Source organism: Eumetopias jubatus, unplaced genomic scaffold (genome assembly GCF_037043125.1).
Source record: "Eumetopias jubatus isolate StellerSeaLion01/CBP00866 unplaced genomic scaffold, mEumJub1_p1.0 scaffold_15, whole genome shotgun sequence".
Classification (NCBI taxonomy): domain Eukaryota; kingdom Metazoa; phylum Chordata; class Mammalia; order Carnivora; family Otariidae; genus Eumetopias; species Eumetopias jubatus.
In genome coordinates this window covers 10,309,598-10,327,541 of record NW_028274821.1, presented here as the reverse complement: position 1 = coordinate 10,327,541, position 17,944 = coordinate 10,309,598, and the positions used below count along the sequence as shown (strand labels likewise).

Sequence of the window (17,944 nt, the reverse complement as noted above, 5' to 3'; positions counted from 1 at the left end):
TACCCTTGGTCAGGGGCTCTCTCCACAAACAGTCTTGTGATCGCCGGGGCTGCGCACTCCAAACTATCACCGCCCCAGCGGGTAAAACTAGCCAAGGCTTCTCCTTTTAGAGCAAGCTGGGTATTGGCCACTTTCTGTTGGCGGATGGACGCTGCCTTTTTTGTCAAGAAAGAAAACCTGACAGAATTTGCCAGCAGACACAAGAAGAGTTTATGAGAACAGATTCCTTTTAGAACATTCCAAGCAGTTTCTTTCCTTAGGAAAGAGTCATTAAAATAGATGTGGTATTTGTTTTGGACTGTTAGCGCTAACAACCTTTATTTGGTTTCTTAAAGGGGAATTAGAGGGACACACGTTTATGTTGATTGAAAGTGTTACAGGTTCTCTTGAGTTGATGGAGTATACTTATTTTGTATCTGGCCACTTTGTGAACTCTGTAGTTCTAATCATTTTCTGGTTGCTTATTTGGCGTATCTAAGTTAGACGCAGAAAAATGTGGGTACTGCCATTTCCCCCCAAATACCCCCAGTTCTCATATATGATCTTGGTGCATTATTCAGTTTTGATACCTGCAGTGGATGTTGGTGTCCTCTTATTTTACTGGGAATGTGTCTAGTGGTTCACTGTCCTTCATGCGGGTTGTTGTTACCTGTGCTGGTTTTTACAGAGAAATGAGAAATTTCATGTGGACAAGGGAGTTTTTCGTAGAGCTCAATTATTCACTTCAAAAAAATGGCTTTTAGGGGCGCCTGGCTGGCTCAACCAGTAGAGCATGCAACTCTTGATCTCGGGGTCGTGAGTTCAAGTCCCACACTGGGTTAGAGCTTACTTTAAAAAAATTTTTAAATTTGTTTTTACTGAGACTATGCCCTTCCAACATTTTGTGAAAATAAAATGATCCTCTTAGGTGGCAGGCTTTCTTTTTGTGTAAATGCCCTCACTCAGCAGCACCACCCCTGCCCCTCCCCGTCTCTTTCTCCTCTCTGTCTTACTAGCCTGCAGTGAGAGTCTGGAAACCTCTGTGTCAGTCACCGTGTCACCATGACAACAGCAGAGTTGCCCAGGTCTTCCTCTGCTGCTTTTGGCATTTGTGTCCGCTTAAGGCTCAGCTTAACTCTTCGCAGGCAGAGTGCTTTGGGCTTTCCCTTCCTTTTTACGGCAGCCCTGTGAACACCCAGCATTTTGTGGGACTCCTTCCCATGCAACCCCAGTAGGCCCTGCTGTCTGGTTCAGTGAGGACTCAGGACTCGGCCAGGTCAGAAGGCCGGTCTCGGAGAATCTTCTATTTAAGGAAACACGGAGTCCCCCACAGACCTCGGAGAGTTTAAGGCTAGTGCAGCGAAGGTGTGTGGCTTCTCCCCGTTCGGGGCCACCTTGCCTCTACTGTGAACTTTCCCTTCAGCGGCCTGTCACATCTTAGCTGCATTTATACCTTTCTGAAGCATACTTCCTCCTGAGGTCCTTCTCTTTGAAGGAGAAATAATACCTCCAGTCCTCTGGGGCCTTCACAACACACTCCTGCTCCTGCAGGGAGCGGGCTTCTGTTGGCCACGGAGCTCTGCGGCCTGGACGAGTGCAGTCCCCACTCCCTGCCTTTGAGCTGCCCCCTTGTCTGGTTTCAGATGGTGACAAGCCATGGTCATGACGGCCAGCATCGGGCGTTTATTACGTCCTTCTTGAGGGACTTGCTGTTTTGTCTCACAGATTATGAAGGCTTCGTGGCCTGCACGCTCTGAGCCTGCAGCAAGAGCAGTTGTGGGTAGGAACCAGGGCCGCGGGGGGGCTCTGGGCCTGCAACAGAGCTGAGGGAGGGCCGTGGGCATTTCGGAAGCTGACCCCAGACAGATGGTGGGAGGTGGGCTGAGGGATCTCTCCTAGCGGCGACAGGGCACAGGGTGGGCATTTGCGCAGAGTATTTGGGTGGAAAACATGCGTATGACAGAAGAAAGCCAAAGTAGCCTCTGGAAACCTGGCCCAGGGGGCAGGCGGTGCTGACGGAGAGTATCCAGGCCAGGGACTGGGCCCTGAACATCCTGAGGGGCTGTTTGTCAGCCTGCCTGGAGTGGTGTGGTAACATCCAGGCATTCCCAGTGGAGTGTAAGCTCAGGTTTTTAGGAACCTGGGAAGACCCTGGTACATGTTCAGTGTGATCTGAACCGAGCTGGAAAACCCGGCAAAGGGCTGGTGTACCCTGGGGACTGCTCCATATTCAGTCAGGGGCAGAAATAAATACATTTTCAGTCTGTTGTGAGATTGTTACACAACCTGATTTCTGACACAGTAGCATCAGGTCAGTAAATAATACAGTCATTTGGGGATTCTGTAATCTGCTTGAAAACCAGATAATTAGATCACAGTTCTTGAAAGCTTTCAGATTTGATTTGGTTGGGCTGGTGGCCAAAATCTTATCTGTTTATGTTTGACCTTTTAGCTTATGTTTTTTCCTAAGCAGATGTGAATATGATACAAAATTAGTTGCTTTTCAGAGTGTTTAAGTACATGGCTGGGCGAGGCTCAAATTTCTTGGGAGCCCATTTTGTATGGCTTGCTAGGTGTCCCTCATTACTTGAATAAAGACCAAAATCAAGGGAATGCGTAGGAGAGGCTGGTTGGCCCTATTTTTAGAAAACTATGTTAGGAATATGACAGGTGAAACAGGGTTACAAAAATTCTCCGGGCACCTGGTTGGCTGGCTCAGTTGGTAGAATGCATTAGTCTTGATCTCGAGGTTGTAAGTTTGAGCCGCATGTCGTTGGGTATACAGATTACTTAAAAATAAAATCTTAAAAAAAAAGGCTATCAGAAAATCTCCATCATTATTACAGAGTGTGTATAAGAAATTCACTCATGCATTCATCATTACCATTCGTTTACTGAGTCCCAGCTCTGCCCCCGGTGCTGTGCTAGCCTCGCGCATCCCCCCAGGGGTAGCTTTCAGGGAAGTGGATGACAGGAGAAACTTAAATGAGTTTTACTACCTTTTTTTTTTTTTTTTTCCAATTTTACTTAGTTATTTTAGAGTGAGAGAGAGTGCAGGGGGCGGGAGCAGGGAGAGAGGGAGATCATGACCTGAGCCCAAATCAAGAGTTGGATGCTTAACTGACTGAGCCACCCAGGCACTCCATGAGTTTTATTAATTTTTAACCATTCTCTGCAGAGAGTAGACCCCCTTACTGACCACCCCCAGGACAGACTGCTCCCAGGGCCCTGTGGGCATCACCCTGGCCATGCACAGCCTCCGGGGAGGGGGTTCATAAGAAGATGGAGAAACCGGGAAAAAAGGGGTTACGTCCTCATTTTGGTTTTCACGTCTTTTCATCTCATTCCTTCTCATGCACATTCTTTTTGGCAGTTAGTCGTTCTTAGCCAATTCCGGGAGAATGAAGGAAGACAAAATAATCCCGTCTTGAGTAATGGTATGAACTCCAAAAACGTGAAGGCACATTCTTCTCTCTCTCTCTCTCTCATACTCTGTACATGACAGTGGCAAGATAGGATCTGGAGTTGGGTTTTCAACTTTTTAAGATTTGAAAAGTAGAAAAAGTTCAGAGAATGGAGTTTTTTTTTTTGTTTTGTTTTGTTTTGTTGTTTTTTTCAAAACAGACACTCAGACACTTGGGGAGATGAGGTAACTTGCCAGGATCACACAGCTGCTGAGTGGGGGGTTGCATTTGAGCTGGGGTTTACTTGACTGCAGAGGGCACGCCCGTTCCCATTCTATCTCCCTGCCTTCCTAGAACAGCACACTTTCTTGGTTTTCCTTGTAAGAAGCCTTAACAGGTGTTATATGATGTTTTCTTATATTTTATGGTATGTCTTATCAGATCTTGGAGGGTGTAACGTATCTTATCTGTTTTCCGAGACTTGGTATATTAGAGAAAGTGGAGACTCCTGTGTCTTCACAGGATTAACCAAATTTAAATCGCTGAGCTTAGGGTCCTTAAGCATGGTTCTGTGGCTCCCCCTCATGTCCCCTCTCCTGCCCCCCCCCTTCTGTGCACTTTAGGGAAACAGATTTCTGGTCATCCTTGTGTCATTGTGGTTACTTGGAGGTGGGCTGTCCCTCCTAGTCTTGGTGTGGCCTTTCCATGACGCTAAGCCAGTGTGAGTTGGGCGTGCCTCAGCAGCCTGCATTCGAATTTTTACTACCAGCTCAGGTGAAGTGTGTGAGTTGGTGCCTGTGCTCATGTGTAGACGCTGGCCCCAGACAGTCTCACCTTGCCCTCCGAGCAGTCCGTCATGTTCAGTACTCATAAGATACCCTTCACACTGCTGATTTATGCTAAAAGTATCGTAATGTTTCTGACAGCTCATGTGTGACATGAATATAATCCATATTTCTTAGAGCAGCTAATCCAAGTGGCTTATTTCCCGATACTGCTGATGGGGCTGTATCTCTTGATGTCACAGCCCTTGAGATTCTGATGGTAACATATTGTTTGTGGGTCACTAGTTTTGTCTAAAGCAGTAGGTTGGAACAGAGTAGCAAAGGTTAATTAAGTTTGTCCATCAAGATGGGAACAGATATGGATGCGTCTAATGCTTCTGGTCCTAAAATCAAAGTTCCTGAATGTGTGATTACAGGCCTGTTTTCTTCTCATTTTCAGACTCTCCCCCCCACAAAAAAGTTTCTTATTTGATCTTGAAGCAGTGAAAACGGGAAGAACTGGTAAAAGCCACAGGTAGTGAGGAGGTCTTTATAATCAGCAGACATCTTAATGTAAAATGGGAAAGGCGGCGAGGTTTAGTAGAGAGGCTCCCCAGGCCGCCTTGCTTTGTTTGGATCCTGCCTCTCTGCTTAATCCCTTTATGAGTGGAAGCCAGTTACTTGATCCCCCTGAGCAGTTAGTTCTTCTTTATGTTAATGATTATTACACCGAGGACTCCGTGAGAACACAGGACAAGCCTCTGTAGTATCTCTCAATGAATTTGCTCAGTTTTACTTTACTTTCCTCCTCTGAAAGTCCATCCGTCCTGTGGTCAAGAACCAACATTTTCTCGAGAAAGTTACTTTAAGAAAGTCACCATCACAAGCCCCCCACCGCCTTTCTGAAGAGGTGTTATTAGGCTTTCAGAAACTTGCCCTGTTAGTGGAAATGGGGAGTCCTGTGTCTGGATAGTTATCAGCCCAAATATAAAAATGCAGACTTTCCATGCCCTTTTCCACCAGCTACTGTACTGAAGCTGTGTTTTCTGTTGGCTTTCAGGTAAATGATGCTTGCGTTTCTGTCTAGCTCTGTGTGACTTTAGGTGGAAAGTGGGGGTCTGTGGTTTAGATTTGTGAATCAGCTCCCAGATGTAAGTACTGACCCAGGAGCTGGATAATCCTGCACAGATGTGTGGTTTGGGAAAACGAAGGGGGCGCTGGGCTAGCTGCAACCGAGACTCTCGGCCAACAGACCACCCCTTCCTCTCTCTGTGAGCCCCCTGAAGTGCGTCTGAATCTTTCCAGCGTCCAGGAAAAGGAACCATTTTATAAAATGGGCTTTTTCTTGTGTGTACCTGTTTTTGAAAGTCCTTGCTTTTACCAGATTTATATACTGATGTCTTTCAGACATTTTTGACAGAGATCCACAGTAAGAAATGTTTAATATTGTCATAGGGCTTATGTTTACACATACATATAAACACAAAATGAAACATTTCATACAACAGTTCTTACCCATACCATATACAATGAATTTTTAGATTTCTCTTCTATTTTATTCTATTTGCTTTCATTCTGTCCATTTCTATACTGTAATTTTTTTTTTAAATGCTGATCACAGCCTGCTGAATTAGATCACTCACAGTCATAGCGCTGCATTTTGGAAAACACTGTCTAAGGGTAGACCCTGTTCTCAGATGCAGATGGTGAAAACAACCAATTGAGCAGCACAAGTTAACCAAAATTAATTTGGGTTTTTTAAAATGTGGAAATATTCCCATCTTAATTGTTCTGCACAAGAAGGAGAAGCATAACAGATCACTGATAAAGGTGCTTGTGGTCCTGATCCCTGTGGGGTGTCCACCCCTTCAAGTGTGTGCCAGAGCAGTACGACTCTTCATGCCCTCTCTGGGACTTTGGGAGTCAAGGGAGGCTTGCTTTTATATTCTTACCATCAGTGTTGGTTCTGTATTTCCAAACAACTTGCCTGTTTTTCCGTGGTGCATCTTATGGCTGTTTTTCACGTGTTTTGTATCTACTCTGGTGTTAATCCAGACCTGACATTGAGCTCCTTTCCTTCCATTCTTTTTGAGAAGGCCCCACTCACACAAGTTTTATTTTGTGTTTGCCTGTGTCACAGACTTTCTGAAGCTTTGGGAACTGTGGGATTCGCAGCTTCAAGTGTCTTAGAGGTGTCATTTCTTCACTGACTGTCCTCTCCGCTGTACTGCATGGCCCTCCTCTTCTGCCCGTTTGCTCTCCCGCCTCCCCTCTGAGGAGCCTTCCTTCCGTTTGGGGGCATATAGCGCTTAGCTTCTTCAGCGGACCCTCAAGCCCCCGTGGTTCACTGGAGAGGTCCGCCCAGGCTTTGGGGCAATCTCTTGCAAGGGCCCGGGTTGGCACAGGGCCAGCCTCCACCTGCTGTCCCCTTGGCGTCCTCCACTGCGAAGGGACGTGGAGGGCATTCCGTAACGTGAGCCCGGCAGAGGAAGTTAAGGAAGCTGGGTGAGAGGACCCGAGGGACGAGGAAGGAAGAGGTGTCCCAACAGTCAGCGTTTGCCCTGTTAATGTTACAGTCATCTCTGAAATTTGCTCTTCATAGGCATCATTTTTAGCTCGTATATTAAGAAGGATTCTTTCCAGCTGTGACGTGTGGCATCCTGGAGGATGAATGAGGTGTGTATTTCAGGAGGTGAATGGGTACTTGCCCTTTGGGTAAAATCCGTGGACTAGGAGGACTCACCGTGTGTGATTAGGTGAGCGTGGGAACAGGCATCCCGTCCGGAGGGTTTGAAAAGAAGCTTCTATTAAAGCTAAAGAAATCCTTTAATGAGGGCAAAAGTCAGCCCCCAGCCTTCACTCTTCGCATCACCAGGAGACCTGGAATTCCACAGTGTGTGAAGAGCCCTGCCTTTTTTCAGAAGAACATTTCTCTTCATAAAATCAAAGGTTCATCCCAAATGTAGCTTTTGTAACTTGAAGGGCTGTAAACCACACAACATTGCCAAGGGCATCTTCTCACTATTCGTTTAAATATCGGGGTTTGCACTTGGGAGTTTTATCCCATATGGTTCTCGAGAAGTCTGTCCCCTTTCCTGGCCAGCCCTGCTGCTTTGCAGCTGAGCCAGCCTCCGCGACCAGCTAGACCATGGTCTGGTCTTCACGAACTCCTCTCAGCCTGGATGGAGCGTGCAGTTCACTGCAAGACCATGCTCTTCCCGGCTGAAGTGCTCCCAGACAACCAGGGAACAGTGTTTAGGAGGTTTTTTTTTTTTCTTTTAAGGAAGTAGGGTCTAATATTTTTATGTTTTGTTGGGATTTTATTGTAACTATAAAAAAGAGTGACTAAGGTATATAAAAAGGAAACCTGTGGTTCAGATTTATTGTGCTATATGTCCTCAACAGTTGAATAAAATAAAACCCAAGGTGTTCCTTCGGGGTTAATACTAACACTATGCACATTCCCCACCAGCCCAGTTTCTATCTGTAGGTCACACTCTGGTTCAGAGACTTGAGGTGGGTAATAAGATTATAAAACATGCCTCTTGCTTGCCATCTACCACATGCTAATAGTAATGGGAGTCATAATTCACTGGAATACTGGGTTTTTAGGTTTTACCTGGTTCATTTGTTTAATTTGAAGGAACAAAAAATAAAATCTTGAGAAGAAACGAGACCGCCCTGCATAAAGGAAAAATCATATCCTTTTAGCAGAACTGAACGCTGCCTCTAATTTGTGTGTAACTTCTGTCCCTCAGTAGAACTTTGCCGTTTGAGCTGGAGGTAAGGGCCTGAGCACAAGCAGGGACTAGGGTAGTTTAAAGCAGGTTTTCTCAACCTTGGCACTCTTGAAATGCTGGGCTGGATAATTCTTGTTGTGCAGGAGCCGTCCTGTGCATTGCAGCCCCCCTGGCCTCTCCTCACTAGAGGCCGGCAGCATACCCTTCTCCTCCCCACCCCCAGCTGTGACCAGGAGAAGGGTCTCCGAAAGTCGCCAGATGTCCCCCAGGGGACAGATTGCCCCCAGTTAAGTACTACTGGTTTCAAGTAAAGCAAGTTTCAAACGTTTCCTTGTTTACCCATTTGTCTAATCCAAAAGCAGCCAGGACTGTGATTTTTTTTTTTTTTTTGAGTTGGAAGGGAACTAGAAGGGACCTAGTGTTTGAAATCTCATTCTGCCACACCTTTTTCTAGACGAGTCACAATTTGATTTTAGCTTCACGTTTCAGAGATTTACACACACGCTTTGAAATGCTACGGTCAACCCTTGTATGGTGCAGGTATGAACTGCACGAGTCCACTTATATGTGAATTTTTTTCTAGTCAATACAATACAGTCCTATAAATGTGCTTTCTTTTTTTTAAGTTTTATTTATTTTTTTTATTATGTTTGTTAATCACCATACATCATTAGTTTTTGATGTAGTGTTCCATGATCTATTGTTTGCGTATAACACCCAGTGCTCCATCCAGAACGTGCCCTCTTTAATACCCATCACTGGGCTAACCCATCCTTATGCTTTCTTAATAGCATTTTATCCCCCTAGCTTACTTCATTCTAAGAGTACTGTTGGTATGTGTTAATTTACTATGTTATCGGTAAGACTTTGGTCAACAGGAGGTTATTTAGTAGTTAAATTTTGGGAGGGTCGGAAGTTATATGTGGATTTTCAACTGCATGGAGAGGTTGAAGCCCCTAAGCTCCTGTGTTGTTCAAGAGTCAGCTGTACATACAGCCATCCTCATGTCCAGGTGAGCACATGGATGGTTGTTTATAGATTATTCTTCAAGTTGAATGTGGCTGATGTGATGAATGGCTTCGGCAAATTCATATTTAATAACCTCAAATGGAGTCTGACCCTTTGTATCTTTTTCTTTTCCTCGAAGTCCCAGTGATCTTGGGATTCAATAGAGAAAGTGTGAGTTTGAGTTCAAATCCCTCAATTCCTACTTCTAAATAATCCTTATTATCTGATACTTTCTAGAAACATAAGAGGAATTAAAGGAAAAAATTAACATGCATGGGTTTGAAATTGTTTATTTTTTTGGTAAGCTTTAGTTAAAAAACTCTACGGTTTATTTAAACCTTTTTGCAAATTCTATACAATTTGAGATTGGCAGCAGTTAACCAGTCGATAGACTGGTTAACCTTTTGCATTTTTTAGTTAACACTGGGGATCTTGGGGTTTCATACTTCTTGGGGGTGTGGGAAATGTGTGAGTATATCTAGGGCAGTGGTTCTCAATCTTGACATCACATTAGAATTACCTGGGGAATGGATAAAGATGTGGTTCATATATACAATGGAATATTACTCAGCCATCAGAAAGGATGAATGCCCACCATTTGCATCGACATGGATGGAACTGGAGGGGATTATGCTAAGTGAAATAAGTCAGGCAGAGAAAGACCATTATCATATGGTTTCACTCATATGTGGAACATAAGGAATAATACAGAGGGACCACAGGGGAAGGGAGGGAAAACTGAATGGGAAGAAATCAGAGAGGGAGACAAACCATGAGCGACTCTGGACTCTGGGAAACAAACTGAGGGTTTCAGAGGGGAGGGGGTGGGGGATGGGGTAACTGGGTGATAGACATTAAGGAGGGCACGTGTGGCGATGAGCACTGGGTGTTATATGCAACTAATGAATCGTTGAACACTATATCAAAAACTAATGATGTACTATACAGTGGTTAACCGAACACTAAAAAAAAAAAAAAAAAGAATTACCTGGGGAGCTTTGAAAAACCCCGGGGCCAGGCCACCTCCCAGACCACTGAAATCAGACACTCTAGTGATGGAGCCCAGGCATCAGTGCTGGGTGATCTCCTTTTCCGCCAGTGGGAGTGAAGGTTGTGAACCAGTGTACCTTTTTTTTATAAATAAAGTTTTATTGGAACATAGCCATGCCCATTCATTTGGCAGTTGTCGAGAGACCCTGTGGGTTTCAAAGCCTAAAATATTTTCTCTTTGGCCATTTGCCAAAAAGGTTTGCTGATCCCTGCTCTAGAATCACAGTGAACATTTTCCAACATTTTGAAGAGGCTTTATACAAATTCAGAGTAAAAGGGGGGAAAATACAGCATTTTGCAGAGCCTGCAGGTCTCAAATTGTGCCACTTTACTTGTACATGGGGAAAATTGAAAAGCATTTTTCTTGAAGAACTGACTTGCAGATGTTGTCAAACCGGAAGGAGGTGTGACCAGCTCAGCACCTGCTGTGGGTTGGGGGAAGCTTCGTCATTTGTGTTGTGGCACTGTGTGCGTGTGCTGTGTGCGCGTTAAAGCTGTCGACTTGGCTTCTCGCTCAGAGTTCATTACGCAGACTGTGTAATAGTCTTGAGGGAGGTCTGGAGAGGCAGAAATGGCTCTTTGATTTGAAGACAGTTTGAATTTGGTCTTACCACTGCAGCAATTCTATATGTCGGCAGACCCCTGAAAAAATTCCTTTAGCTCTGAGGAATCTCATGTATAAAACAAATATCATGAAAAATCATAGTGCTGTTTACATGATTTCCATCCTCCCTCCGTTCAGATGGGAAGTTGGCGGTCATAAACAATGGATCAAAAGGGTTTTTTAGAAGGTCCTTTTTTGGTCATGGGCCCCTGAAGGTGTGAAGTATGAGAGAAAGGATCATTTAGTCCCTTGTCACCAGCGTGAGGGTTTTGAGCCAGCGGAGTCCTGGGACTGTGCCAGACTGAGGCCCCACCGCACACTTACTGAATCAGGATCTGCTTAGCCCCAGGTCATTTGCATACACATTAAGAGAGCCCTGGGATGCACTGGTCTAACTGATAATGGGTTCTGTGCAGTTAAGTGACCACTGAGTGTCACTGCCTTCCTCAATGATTTCATGGCCCCTTAATGGCTCTCCTGACCTGGGCTCGCTAATTAAGGGCAGCCAGTTTTTCCTCTTTGGCTACTTCCAAGCATAGCTTGCTCGCCCTCTTATTTAGTAAGATTTATGTGACGGTAGGAGGTGAAAATTGTCTGATTGGGCTAGAAGGGGTACCATTTCATATGCTTCAGAGAAACAGAGTAGGAAAGATAAAGGGAACTTGCCAGATAAACTTCAAGTGAGAGAAAATAATTGGAATAGAGTCTTCTTTGCTTCTCTAAGAAGCAGTAATCCACCCATCAGAGCATTCATTTGTGCTGGGGAGTGCTTGGTGGGAGGGTCAAAAACGAGTCTCTTGAGCTTCTCAAATTAGCCCACAGAAGTCAGGGGCTCAGGCCTTTCCAGCAAGCAGTGCCAAATATTCAAAGTACACATAGGCCTTCAGTCATTGGAAAATTGTCCAAAATTTAATGTCCTTAGATAATCTTGAGGAAGCCCAGTACATAAGTTTACCCTGCCAGCCCGTCATGTTAGTATGATTTTCTTAATCGAGTAGCATCATTTGATTGAAAAATTAATTTTGAACTTACTCTTTAATTCTTGGACAGAATTGATTTTTCCTGAACATTCCCTTAAATTGACTTTTTAGATAAAGTTAATACCATCTGAATTTAATTTTTTAAATGTAGTATAAATAATTGAAGTCTAGCTGTTCTTGCTGGGAAGATAGGATCACCCCTGTAATGCTCAGTGTCTGTACAGAGGCCGAGCAGGAAACAGAACAGTTCTGCATATTTGCGGAAGGTCGGGGGGCTTCCACATCTTCAGGTCACGTCACCTTGGCTTTGAATGAGAGGTCGGGAAGCAGTGGGGAGCTGCTCCTTACACGAGAGCTGCCCCAGTGTCCCAAAGGCAGTCTGATTGCCAGAAAGACACGTGACCGCAGATTCTGCCTCCCCCATCTCCCTTCATGTCCTGTTTGTGGAATCCACGGCACCTCCAGGACCTGGTGACAGGAGGGTGTGGGAAGTGGAGATCCCAGACTTGGGTTTTTGCTACAGACGTGAGGACAGTATGGGGTGCGTCATTGCGCGAATGACAACAGCTTACCCTTACACACAGCTTGTGTGCTGTCTTTTTTAAAATACTCTTTCTATATGAACACAGCGAGGTAACTAAGGTGAGATGCCTGTTCTACACATGAGGGAAAGTGAGGAAGCAAATAACTTGCTTACGGCTGAATAATTAGAGTTACAGAGACGTGTTGGCTTCTAGGTAGTGCTGTCCCCTCTCTATTGCTCTATTTTCCTTAGTGCTTGTTAACTGAGTATCATGTGACCAAATGCAGCTTCAACCCCAGGATAGAAAAGGTACCTTAAGGATGCACAGTTAGAGTTTCTAGGGTCATTGCTCTGGGGAGGCATATTCATGGTCGAGGGTACTTCCAACAACAATAGGCTATTCTCTTAAAGAATCGGGCAGTTCTTGTAATCATTGTACAATACAACTTTGGGCTCAGTGTATTCCTTCTTTTTTTTTTCTCAAGCAGATGAAAAACTCGGAGAACCGCCATGCAGTGAGTTCCCAGTACAGGATGCATTCTTACTACCCGCCTCCCTCCTACCTGGGCCAGAGCGTGTCCCAAATCTTCACTTTCGAGGATGGCCCCTCTTACTCAGAAGCCAAAGCCAGTGGTAGGTGTCCGGATGCACAGCGTGGATTGGGGTGGAGGGAGGATGAGTAGCCATCACTGGGTCTCTAGACCTCTCCAAGGTCTTGCAAGTCAGGAGCTCTTGGGAGCTTGCCAATCTTTGTGAGTATCCTTTACAATATTCCGTTATGGAATGCTTTTGCTTTAATATCACGTTTTTCTTTTCTGACTACCTGGAGTGACAAGAATAAAGTGAGAGGCTCCCATCAAAAGCTAAAAAGAACGTATTTTCAGGAGAAGCACTATGAAATACAGGTTCAAAGGAAAATGTGGCTCAAATCCTGATATTTTTGGTAAAGCGAATTTCTCTGTGTTAAATACTTGTATTGAAAACTTCTCCATTTTAAAATTGAAGGCGTATTCATCTTTTGGGGGAGGAAATAAAATAATAAAACGTTTCTGAATACAGTAGATTTCAGAGTTTATGCAGGAGCAATGCAAATAACTCTGATATGATAGCTTTAAAAGAAAAAAATGAGTGTTTAATGAACCAAAGGGCTTTGAAATACACAATTCCTCAGCTTCAGTTTTAACCTTCTCCCCAGCATTTACACTGTGGTAATGGGCGGATCTTTTATGACTGCTGTGTTTCTAGGCCCTGTTTTTAAGTTCTTTATATTTAAGCTTTATCTTTTGATCTAGGAAAGTGAGAAGCATATACAGTCGAGGCTGTATGTAGAAATCAGGGCAATAGTGTGTGACTTGGTAGTAAACCTGACTGGTGGAACTCCCCCGCCACTAAATAAAAAGAGAGGTTTGTTCTCTGAATAACTTGACACTCTACAGAGAACTTGTTTGTCTGTAAAGCAAGCGTTTAAAGAACAAGAATCAGAACCATACTTTGATTTCCAAACTCAGGACAAGGAAGTCTAAAAAAGCTGGGCAAGTTATGCTTTATTTGCCATACTGAAATAAAATAGAGGATTTCATTAATGCATAATATAGAGGACAAGGGAACGGATCTGTTCGAACTGTGGAGGAACTGAAGCACACGTTATTGATTGCACTTTGACTTTCATTAATGACCATTTATTTCGCAGGAGTGGACAAGCTCAACTCTGTATTATAAATATCCATACCATGGAATGTATGCCCATATGGTCCTTCTTTCATACTGTCTTTGATTCTGCGTATTTATCTGGCTTTTAAGCTCTTTAGGGACAGAGAACACATGTTACATATCTTTTTACCTGCTATGATGCCTTTTATTTGTTATTTATTGGCTGAGCAAGTGAATGAATGAATGAAAGAGGTATTATTTTTTAAGGGAGCTTGCTACTCTGTAAAGAAACAGCAGCCTAGAAGGTCAGAATCCTAACTCATGGTCTGTGGAATCAGTGCAGAGTTTCGCGATGAAGCAGTTAAGGAAATGTTTGTTCACACAGAAAATTAGGAGTGAACCTACTTTCAGGAAGAAATTGCTTGAGCCTCTTGCGCGAGGAATAATGGAATATTCCCAGAAGCCCTTGCACTCTTGAGAGAAAGGTGTAAATTCAGAGCAGGGCAGTTAGATGAAAAGATAAGAGGAAATTTATTAGGCAGAGAGGGACGGATATGAAGAGGGGCAGGAAGCGTTTGAATTTATGGCAGAAAACAAGGAGGCTCAGAAGGAAAGAGTTTACAGCCCAGGACAGAAAGGACCGGCTGCACCAGCACTCACTGGGAAAGGGCGGCTACCCGTGAGGATTTCTCACATTTTCGCCGGTGAGACGTGTGTTTGAAGGCATGAGGCGGCCTCAGGCTGACCCTTCTGGTGCCCCTCTCCCTCCCTACTGGCCTCACACCTGAGCGGGTTAGCTAGGATGAGCTACAGTGAGACTCCGTAATACCTACTTACGGACTGCCATGGAGAAGGAGAATACGGATCAGTAGAAAATCCAGATCTCAGCTAATTGCTCAAATAAATGTGGCTTTATGACTTCCAAATGCATGGTATTTGGGGCTTCTGTGTTGCTTGGAATGCTTACAGAGCAAGTGGGAAGGGATGAGGGAAGAGAAAGCTGTGTTTGGGGGCCAAAGGGACACCCCAGGGGTCCTCTCTTGGAGCACTGGATCCTCAGTTTTATCATCAGCGTTGGCACCAGTAGGCGCTCGGGGACAGCTTAGGCCCTTCCGCTGAGGGGGGCTGAGGCTGGTGGCTGGGTGCGGTGGGCGGGGGGCGGGACAGCTGTGTAGTCACTCTGACAAGGTGACAGAGGCTGACCCGTAGCCCGTTGCATTTATCACGTCCATCAGGTACGGGCTGAGATCCTTTGGTTGGTCATGTTAATAAATAAGTTATGTTTGGAAGATCTAAGTGGGGACTTACTGTAAGTAATTTGAAAAACAGTGTTTTTCATTCGGTTTAATGTTTTCTTTAAAGTATAAATTTGTCCATTAAATCAGTTTTTCTTCACCTTCTTGAAAGAGAAGTTTAACCTCTCTTTACCACGTAAAGAAAGGAGTCCCGGTTCAAAGTCTTCCTCTGCTTTTGCTGGAGATTGCAACATGCAGATAGAATGTGGCGGGGATTCCAGTGAAAGTTCCTTTTGCTGTGTTGCTACTGTTATATAGTTTTTCTTGGTAAAGAGGCTAGGAGGCATTTCTTCCCCCTTCTATATCCCGAAAAGTGTCAGGAGGTAGATCAGAGAGACGGTGAGGCCCAGTCATGTAGGACTTTGTAAAGCATTGCAAGCACTTTGGCTTTTATTTCAAGTGAGAGGAGAAGCCATTGCAGGCTTTCTAGCAAAGGCGCAACATGGGAGGCATGTCTGTCCTGTGGTTTTGGCAGATCACTCTGGCTGCGGTGTAAGAACAGACTATAGGAGTGCAGAGGGGAGGCACGGAGTCCAGTAGAAGGCATTGCAGTAGTCGTTGAGAAAGGTGGCAGTGAGCTAGTTGGAGGCGGGGGGGGGGGGAGCGTGGTGGTGATGACAGGTGGTTTAATTCTAGATCTGTTTTGAAGATAGAACCAACACGATTTGCTGATGGATTTGGGATGTGCCAGGAAGGGAGAAGTGGGGTAACTCTACAATTTTTTTTTATCTGACCAAGTAGGAAATTAGAGTTTCTGTTTATTGAGGTAAAGAAGACCGGGGTGGTGGTGAGGGAACAGGTTTGTGAGAATTAGGAGTTTAATTTTGCACATGAAGTTTGAGATGTTCCTGAGTCATCCAAGTGGATCGTCAAGTAGGAATTGGATGTATGAAGTCTCAGTCTCAAGTTGAGAGGAGACATCCTTGCTGGAAATAAAAGCTTGAGAGTCCAGTGCATAGATATTACTTGAAGTCAATCTGATGAGAGCCCCTAGAGAAGTGAGTGTAAAAAAAAAGAAGAAGTGAGTGTAGATGGAGCAGAATGAAGGACCGAAGATTGAGCCCCAGGGCCCTCTGGGGTCTGGAGGTGTGTTGCAGATGAAGAGGCCCAGCAAAGGAGAAAGTGAGGAGAACTAACAGGGCATGCTGTCTTGCAAGCCGAGCAAAGAAAACATTTCAGTGAACAGAGCCAAAGAAGCTGATAGGTCAGCTGAGAGGGCTGGAATCAACCATGACCGGCTGTTGTATGGTGGGAATGATGGAGGACCTGGACAGAGTGGCCAGTCGGGTGCGGAGGCGGGAACGAAAGCCTGACTACATTCGGGAATGCGTGGGAGAGAAGATGCGGGCGGGGTCACAGACACTTCTTCAAGGAGTTTTGCTGTAAGGGGAGTCGTGAATGGGGCAGCAGCTGGAGGGGAGCGGAGTTCAAGGAAGATCTTCTCTTTTTCAAAGACAGGAGATAGCACAGTAGGTTTGTGTGGTCCAGCAGAGGGAAGGTTTGCCCTGCAGGCTGTGTGTGGTGGGGGCCACCATCGTCAGGGACACTAGCGGGGTGCTGTAGCAGGGATTAGTACTGAACTCCTTTTTATGGTCTACTAAGATGCCATTGTTGTGGATAAACCACATCTTGCTTTTCTGTTCTTCAGCTGATGGACATTTGCGTTGTTTGTACCTTTTTTGGCTGTTGTGCATAGCTGTGCTGTGAATCTTTGTGTTCTTTGTTTGGAGACCTGTGTTCACGTCTTCTGTGTACATACCCAGCAGCAAAATTGTAGGATCGTGTGGAAATTCTGGGTTTAGCTTTTTAAGGAACTGCCAGACTTCTTTGTAGTGGCCGCACCATTATACCTTCCCACCGGCGTATGAGGGTTCCGATTTCCCTAGCCTGCTCGCGTTACTTTCCATTTTTTTTTAATTATGATTCTCGTAATTCATTTTTGTTGTATCTTAGGAAAGTATCAGACCATGGCAGATTGGAAACAAAAAAATCTTAGGAGCGCCAGGCTGGCTCAGTTGGTAGAGTGTTGCAACTCTTGATCTTGGGGTTGTGGGTTCGAGGTCCACATTGGATGTAGAGATTACTTAAACATAAAGTCTTAAAAATTTTTTAAACAAAGCAAAACAGATCCCTCCCCACAGATAGCTTGAGAAACATGGATCCTAGTACTCACGCAGAAGGTTAGCTTATGCATGAATGTGGCCTCTTCATAGTAACGGATGCAAGTGGTTCACGAAGTGATGGTCGGAGCACCCTGGAAATAACGCTTCTTCAACGCGGGATAAAGAGGTGATCTCCACAGCCATGCCTCTGTGTTAATAGATACACTCATGTTAATGGGTATAAACAGGCATCTTTGTCTACATGTTGAATTCTTGCATGTAAGTTCCTGGAGTATACTTGGCTGGCTAACAGCTGGGAAAAGGTTTCCATTTAAATTGAGAAAGATGGGGGCACCTGGGTGGCTCAGTCGGTTAAGCGTGTTCCTTTGGCTCAGGTCATGATCCTGGGGTCCTGGGATCGAGCCCCACTTCCGGCTCCCTGCTCAGTGGGAAGCCTGCTTCTCCCTCTCCCACTCCCCCTGCTTGTGTTCCCTCTCTCGCTGTGTCTCTCTCTCTGTCAATTAAATAAAATCTTAAAAAAAAAACACCTTAAGTGAGAAAGACGAACATACTCTAATCTTTTTGTCTACTTCTTCTGCAGTCTCAGTTTGAACGTTAGAGCTGGTGCCTTCGGTTTCTCTGGCATCTTGGCCCGTTCCAGTGCGAATACAGCAGTAGACCCCTGTACAGACTCACTCTCCCTTTACATTCAACCTCTGCTCTTTCAGAAGAAAGAAGAGCACTCCTTTGAGGTGCTCATTATGTATTACGAGCTCTTCTTGTATTATTCATTTAGCACACATAGGATGTCCGCAGATCCATGAAGCAGGATAGAGAGCATTATG

General features: G+C 44.9%; 1 protein-coding gene across 5 annotated transcripts in view; it reads left to right on the top strand.

Moving 5' to 3' along the window:
- Nucleotides 1-17,944, top strand: part of DMRT1 (doublesex and mab-3 related transcription factor 1) — a 104,309-nt gene that overhangs the window by 49,088 nt on the left and 37,277 nt on the right. For 3 of the 5 annotated variants that reach the window (XM_088018966.1, XM_028117311.2, XM_028117310.2), the window contains one exon: nt 12,541-12,685. In XM_088018966.1, the coding sequence (XP_087875092.1) occupies nt 12,541-12,685 (145 nt within the window). Of the gene's footprint in view, nt 1-12,537; nt 12,686-17,944 lie in introns of all 5 variants that reach the window. The other 2 variants (XM_088018965.1, XM_088018964.1) reach the window with 1 other exon arrangement.